The sequence below is a fragment of the Gavialis gangeticus genome, unplaced genomic scaffold (assembly GCF_001723915.1).
Source record: "Gavialis gangeticus isolate Ggan-Ray unplaced genomic scaffold, GavGan_comp1, whole genome shotgun sequence".
In the NCBI taxonomy this organism is placed as follows: Eukaryota; Metazoa; Chordata; order Crocodylia; family Gavialidae; genus Gavialis; species Gavialis gangeticus.
The window spans coordinates 116,855,875-116,863,919 of record NW_017729025.1 but is presented as its reverse complement, the minus strand read 5'-3'; the positions used below and the strand labels follow the sequence as shown (position 1 = coordinate 116,863,919).

At 38.5% G+C, this 8,045-nt stretch overlaps 1 protein-coding gene across 1 annotated transcript in view; it reads right to left on the bottom strand.

Moving 5' to 3' along the window:
• Window positions 1-8,045, bottom strand: part of NELL1 (neural EGFL like 1) — a 665,093-nt gene that overhangs the window by 520,671 nt on the left and 136,377 nt on the right. Inside the window, exons 6-7 of the mRNA XM_019519959.1 lie at window positions 4,861-4,933; window positions 4,534-4,616 (exon numbers count right to left, since the gene is read on the bottom strand). Of these exons, the coding sequence (XP_019375504.1) occupies window positions 4,534-4,616; window positions 4,861-4,933 (156 nt within the window). The remainder of the gene's footprint in view (window positions 1-4,533; window positions 4,617-4,860; window positions 4,934-8,045) is intronic.

Sequence of the window (8,045 nt, the reverse complement as noted above, 5' to 3'; positions counted from 1 at the left end):
TAAAATGAACACCTTGGATTATTAATGTGTGATCTCCAAAGTTTATTGGAAAGCAAATGCAATCCATTTTCAAAGAAATGTCCCCAGTTCTCAGACCCATGACAGCAACTAAAGCTGTCTGAGGATACGACTTGTTATATTTAAGAAGTTGTCATCAAAACCTAACTTTCCATATCCAATACATCAGTTGAGCCTGATGAAAAATGACCTGCCCCTACTGTGCCAGGGTAATTTATATTTTAATTAGTTTTGTAACAATTTGATTCTTTTCGGGGTAACAAGATTAAAGAGATGAAACAAAGGAATCTAGAAGACTTCTGGGTGATGGGAAAAGTTCAGATACCCTTCCCACCATGAAAAACCAACTAAGGCTCAGAAAAGCTATCACTTATGCACCTTTAGAAGTTATACCTTTAGGGTCCTGTCAGGAAGTTTGCTTGTGGCAGGGGGTATTATTCCCTGGAGATCTTCATTTTCATTAGGTATGCTTTGTTGGGGAAGGATAAGAATGATGTATATGAACATGGCACTGAGAAGTTATTACATTGACTCCATATCCCTAAGAAATGCAAGGAAGGAAAAGCTAATAGCATCTAGTATCTGTGGCCAAATGAACCCTGTAGGTGCATGAACTGGTGGCTTAGGCAGAATTTAAGTCACAAAAATGGACCCAAACCAATTTCAGCAGCTTCAAAACCAAATAAGCACCTAGAGTCACAAAAGACCTCAATTTTGTCCTTAAAACATCCTTAAATCCAACAGCTTGGACTACTGGACACACTCAACAGCAATCCACATAGGTCATATATTTGCCTAAATTCTGCCTTAACTCTGTTGCAATCCAAGTTAGTGTGAAAAATGCCTAAGTCTGTCCAAGTCCCTGATTGTCTATCTAATACTGATGATGACAGCATGCATGCATTCAAATTGTTACACCCCTCATCCCCCACTTCCCAGGACAGTGCCCTAAACATCAAGCTATTAGTAGACAGGGCCCTGTCACCCTTGCTGTTAAAACTGGGCTACTGGATCAAAAAAAAATTCAAAATTCAGGGGGCCAGAAGAAAAGCAAGCTGGAGGAAACACATCATGGCTCACTGGTTCTAACAGTTCCCTAGGAAAAGGGAGTTCCAGGTTCCAGTCTCTGCTACCAGGACTGTTTAAGCATTTTACATTAGATAATCACTGGATTAAAAACAGGAACACACTAGGAGCAGGGACCAGAGCCTGTAGGCCAAAGTATATGAAGTGAGCCATGTCATCACCACCATCATGCACATTCAAGATTCAGTGATGGATGCTCTTCTGAACTCAATGCTGCCATTGGTTAGGTAGGCATTTTCTCATTTGTCAGCCCAAGAGTTCACAAAGATGCCTCCCTTGCAGCTCTGAGTCCAATGCCGAAGGCTTGGAGAGGGGCAGAAATTCAGACACACACGTTCCTTATCATCTAGCTGCAGGTGTCTTCTTGTTCAACACCTTGACACTTCTTATGATCATTGGAAGGCACTAATGATCTATATAGGGAATTTCGATAGCTAAGCCTGACTACCTGTATTTTACTCCTGGGGAAGTAGCCCTAGTAGAGCCTTGTAGTGCCTAAATAGCAATTAAAGGTTGAGTTAGACTTAGGCCATAGCATCTTGCTTTTCATATTTTGTATTCTCCAGGAATATACATTCACATTTGCACTGCAAACAACCTTCACTGATGTATACGAGCCTGTAATTCAACTGTAATCAAATCCAGGGGTAATTTAAGTCTCAGATACAGTAAAGCCTAAAAGCAACAGCTGGACGTTGAACCATGGGGCACAATTATTACACACTGCCAAGTTCCTATTCTGCTTCTGCTGAAATAGTGCCAGGAGTTAAGGGTCACTGCTCATGTATTTTAGCAAAGAGTTCTCTAACCACCTGCCCTGGCAGAAGAAATCTCCATGGGCAGCTGTGCAGTGGTTCTAAGCCAATGCTGGGCCCTAACATACATTAATACCATGTTGCGTACTTATATCTATACAAATATCAGTTAGGGCCATTTGCCCCTGGGGCTGTAATGTCAAAAACAACCATTAAAACGCCCTTTTTCAAGTTCTCTCATCTTTAATTTGCATTTGTCTCACAATTAAAAACTTCTCCTACTGCTCTGTATGGCTTTCTTTTTTTTCCTGGACAACAGTGTCACTAAAATAAGTGTTTCACTGAGTTAGTTAAACACATTACTATGGAGGGCACAAAAGTATCATCACGGGAAAAGGGACCAGCAACAAAAAGGCATCCCAGCACTTTGGAATGGGAGCACATAAATCTTTAGAATATGAACAGCATGTCATTTGGCCCCTAAAAGTGTATTAGCAAGCAACAATATAATTAACAGTAGAGAAAACACGTTAGTTTGCATAATACATAATTCTCATACCACCAGCAGGGCTCAAAATAATTACCTCTGTTTCACAGTTCCAGCAGTAAAGTGATCTAAAAGCTTAACATTTCTCCTTCCCTGAGCAAGCCTGTACAAAGCATGTCAGCTGATTAAGTAGAGTGTCAGTATAATGCAGACATGCTTAAAAATAAATCCTTTTCTTTTAAGAAGGACAAATTCCTAGAGGCAGGCATTGAAAATCATTTTACATGATAAAAAATATCATGCACATACTACTTTTACATAGATGGGGTTACCGTTAGGTGAATACTAGGTTCATTAACTACATTATAATTAAATGCACCTAAAGGCTACTCCGCAGTTACTCTTTCATCAGCATATATGTGGCACTCCAGATAAAACTAATTCCTGATGGTGAAATTAATCATAAGTCAGCTGGTTTAAAATATTACCAACAGAATGTTCCCTCAGCATAAATAGTCCCTGCAGATACACCAGAGGTTCAATGACTTCAACAGCATTACACCCTATCCAGTCCTAGACTCAACAACAGTCCAGGAGGGTGGATGGGGTTACAGGGCAGTTCCAGAAGACTATACATCCATTCTTCCCTCATGAAAAAAACAAAAACAAAAATAAAAAAAAAGACAAATTCTAATATGAGGCAAGGAGGTTTTGTGATATATTTTATTGGACCAACTGTATAGATGGAAGAGATGTTAGTCTAAAAATGTTGGTCCAATAAAAAGATATTACACAAATCACCTTGCCTTTCATACATTTCCTGGATCATGATGCCTACAACACTCCAACCCTACAAAAATAGTTTAGACTAGAAATATAGTAACTCTTCCATTAATCTCCCTTCACTGTAGAAACTCCATAGAAGAAGATACTGAAGAAAAACGGATGCAGTGGCTCCTTGGGAATTGCCTGGGTATTTTGGTGAGTCATAAGAGGTCACAGATCTGGCAAAAAAACACATAAATCTTCTTCATGAAGTGACATGTCTCCCCTCTCCTCCCTTTCCTTTCAATCTTCTGGAGATGTCAAGGGACCTACAGGTGTGACACACCCTGACCCTAGATTCAATCAGAAGCCCCTTTAATGCACTTCTCTCACCTGATTTCCCCACTGTGAGAAATACCCTTATTTGAAAAGCCTGACTAGCTAGGTGTCATTCTTGCTGGTCTCTCCTTCTAAAATGTAAATTCATCATGGTCTGAAAGGGCCTGGTTCATGTGCTTCAGACTGCATTTGTAAGGTCTGTTTGGCTGGATACTCAGTGGGCACATCTACATAAGACATTTACTGCGGAGCTGTCTAATTGGCTCCACAATAAAATGTCAGTGTCTACACTGCGCCAGAGTTTATTCAGTCAAATTAATTTCACATGTAAACACACCCAGTCATTACTTCTCTTAGCATATAGGTTTTGATCCTCTCCCAGGGAACTCACTTTTAAGGAGTAACACCAAAAATCATTAGCATATTATGCAATCCCAGCCCAACTATAACTTAAAAAATACGTTTATAACAAATAGCACAATGCACATAAACATAAGGATGATGTACTAAATACAACTTGAAACCTCCTACAGAGATCACACATGCCAAATCAGTAAAATAAATTCAAGAAAACATGCATGACATTTTATGAACACCTCAATATATTGTGGGTTTGTGACAAGAAAGATTTTGGGTGGAAAAGATTTTGGGTGGAACCACCGTAGGCAAATATATATGCACTCACAAAACAGTTTGGGGAAGCCTGAATGAAGAAATCCTTCTGGGATTTACCTTTTTCGGGGCTGAACTTAATCACCAACCTGAAAAGTAAAACCTTGCTACATCTTCCTTAGAAGTTAGGCCCTTTACTATTATGCACATTATTACAGCACAAGCTTTTTTGTTTAAAAGCATAAGTGTTCTTTGCAAACCAAAAGAGGTTAGATTAGCTTTGGTAATTTAGCAATTGTGAAGCTATCTGTTTAAATCTATGATACAGTAGCCCTAAGAGACGTAAGAATAAAAATCTATTACAATAATGTAAAGCAACTGCAAAAAAGTGAAAGTACCCATAGAGTGGTCTGAGCACATGAAGGGATGAGGAACATAATGAAGAATTGACAATGAGGTTTAGGTACCTACTTTTGCAGTCATTTTTGCCAAGAGTTCTTGCAAATCCATGATTCCTTGAACCAGACTTAAGAAATCACTGCAGGTTGGGCATGCTCAATAAAGAAAAAAAAAACCTATAAATGAATGAAGTCTGGTAGTCTGATAAACTGTTTAAACATGTGTTGCTTATCAGAACATAAAATGCAATTGCTTAAACAGAGTTGCTGCTTCCTTGGACTGATTGTATTGAAAGTATTCAATGATGATACAGAACAGAGTTAAGACTATCGCATTTAAACTACCGTAATCATTAATATTTAAATTGGTAACTGCTAAAGTAAATAAATTGCTACTTACTGCGATTCAGATTAGGACACTGTGTTATAAATCCATTAGGAATAAAGATGACTTTCACGTCTTGAATGATACCCTTTGTAAAAGAAGAGATAGCTGGTAATAGAGATTATATTCATACAGTAGAAACTGTACAAGCTTATTCACAAGGTATCTGCTGAAAAGTCATGAATAACATCAGCTTATTTTTACTAAGACAGAGCAGTCTAAACTAACAGTTTCAATGAAGTGGGACAAAATATAAATAAAACCTTCCTCTTCTCCATGAAAAAAGTTTACTAGGTGTTGACTTTGATTAAATATGTGCAAGTGTTATTGGCCAGCTCAATCTGTTCTTCTCTTTTCTCAATCAATAACTAGTCTGCTAAACTGTCTCAAAATGACAGAGACTGGTGAAAAAGTTAGGTAATGCTCATTGCTTAAGAACATCAGATTCTGCTTTGCAGCAGCAAAAAAAGGATGCTAGCTAGAAATGTTCATATTGATTTAGCCAAATTACCGTAGGATATCAAACTGAATTTAGAGAACATTCCATATTGATCTTTCTGTTGCTCAGTTAGGAATAAATCCTGGCCCAAACCTGTAGGTAGGAAAGGCCTCCTGGGCATAAGGAAAGGAGGAAGGATAAGGGTTACAGCTTTATAAGTTTCCTTAGCAGCAGCACATGTAAGATTGTGGGAGCTGGACACGGGTAGGTAGAGGGTAGGAAGCTCAACAACTGACAGAATCCAGTGTCCTTCTCCAATATTCAGTGCCTTGCATAGAGTAGCCAATTGTCATGTCACACCATTGTAGAGAGGAATCCAGCTCTTTACTGATTTTCCCAGAGCTCAGCTAAGATGGTGGATGCTGAAGACTGAGTTTGCTTCTTAGAGCTAAATCCTGAATTCCTTACTCAGACTTGAGCCTGAAAGAGAGAAAGCTTCCATAATATTCACTAATGGGAGGTTATTCAGCACCACGCATGATCCTTTGGTCCTTAACAAACTTGAAGACTGAGAAATTTCCTGAAGGACCCCTGGATTTACATAAGATCTCACTATTAATGAAAAACTGTGTATGGCTCTGTCTCCAACTTATCTGGAAGAAGTGCCCTAACTGAAGTGGAAATTTATAGTCAGGATTGCTATTTTTTTAATGAAAAGATTGATTTGGGTGGCTATGTTTTTATTTTCAGTGAAATCCTAATAGAATGGATTCTGCAAATGTAAAAGTAGCTGCTGGGTTGGAATACTGCACTTTTCTATAAATAAAATATAGACCTCAGATAGTGCTCAAAGCCTTTGAAATGTTATGAATAACACTTAACATTTATGTGTTCTGTGTGTTCATTTTCTAAAGCACCAGAAAGTAATCAGCACTGCTTCCTGCTTGTTAGTGCAAGATCAAATATTAACTGAAAATACTAATAGACATAACCAGATCACACCACCGCTCCTGCAAAAGTATATACACTTATTAACCTTTTCATCTATGAGAATAATGATGCCATGAAATTAATGAGAAACGATCTTGTCACTGGGTAAGGAAAGTCCTATAAAACAATGCTAAATGTTATTTTATATACCTTTAGCCAACGACCACCAACAAAAAATTACCAGCTGTGGCACAAAAATGCATCTTTAAAGCTCAGTTCTTCCCAATAAAAAGCTTAAACAAGCATAGGGGAAATTATAGATATTTACCACACTGTATTACATTTCTCATAGTAATCAATCCAGAAAAATATATGGTCCAGTTTCTGGAAAATATCCCTATTCAGAAGTAGCAGGTGCATAAAGTTATTCATTTAAGTATTTAATTGGGCCAGAGCCCCTACCTTCAACCATAATTTGGGGATGTTTATAATTAAATATTATAATGTGTATGTTTTATTTATTTGGATTTAAACCATACTTAAAAAGCAGACTTGAGGTATTTTTACACATCATAAATAATGCAGTCTGAAAGTAAAGCATATATACATATACATATATATGTACATATATATATATGTATATGTATATATGCATATGTATATGTATATACACACATATGCATATACATATGCATATGTGTGTATACATATACACACATATGCATATGTATATACATATACACACATATATGTGTGTGTATATGTATATACATATGCACACACACACACACACACACACATATAAATATATATACTTATATATCTATACACACACACACGTTTTTCTCGGAGCAGCCCTGTACAGCTCTAATTAAAGCCCCACCCCCTCACCAAACAACATGTAAAAATATCCCTTGAGACTAGGGTGGCTAAACTAAAGAAGCTAGGGGAGGTACAGAACTCCACAAATAGGGCTTTCAGGGACATTGTAGAGTAGTCCCATCTCCAGTACAGCAGCCCCCATAGGAGGATGACAGTATCAAGGATGGAGGGCATCAAGATGGCAAGAAGGGAAACTATTCATTAGACAGGATCCATAGTGTGCTCTTACATCAGCCCTACAGGATAGGAAGAAGCAGGTGGTGGTAGTGGAGGTTTTGATTATAAGCCACATGGACAGCTGGGTTTGTGACATCTGGAAGGACTGTATGGTGAATTGCCTGCCAGATGCAAAGGTAGCAGACCTCACAAAATGTGAAGATAGGCTGATAACAGGTGCTAAGAAGAAGCCTGTGGCTGTGGTCAATGTGGGTACCAACGAAATAGGAAAGTGTAGCACAGAGGTCCAGGAAATTAAATTTAGGCTGCTAGGCAGGTTAAAGTCCAGGACCTCTACAGTAGCGTTCTCAGAAGTGCTTCCAGCAACATGTACAGGGCTCAAAAGATAGCCAGAACTCCAGAGTCTTAATTTGTGAATGAGAAGGTGGTACATGGAGCCTGTACAGATAAAATGGCCTACACGTGAACAAGAATGAAACCTAAAAATTAAAAAAGTTGTAGAGTAGCTTTTAAACTAAAAGTTGGGGAAAGCTGACAAGTGAGCAAAAGCACAGAGGTCTCATTATCACAACTCAACTAGCTTCAAGCATCAAGGACAATAGAAGCCCTTTTTCAGATATGTGGGGAGCCAGAGGAAAAGCAAGGGCAACATTGGACACCTGCTGAACCAGATGGGACAACTGATGCCTAGGAAAAAGCCAACCTATTAAGTGGGTACTTTGCGTTGGTCTTTCATCAGTCCCATGGGACACCCGTGCCTGCTATGGGACAG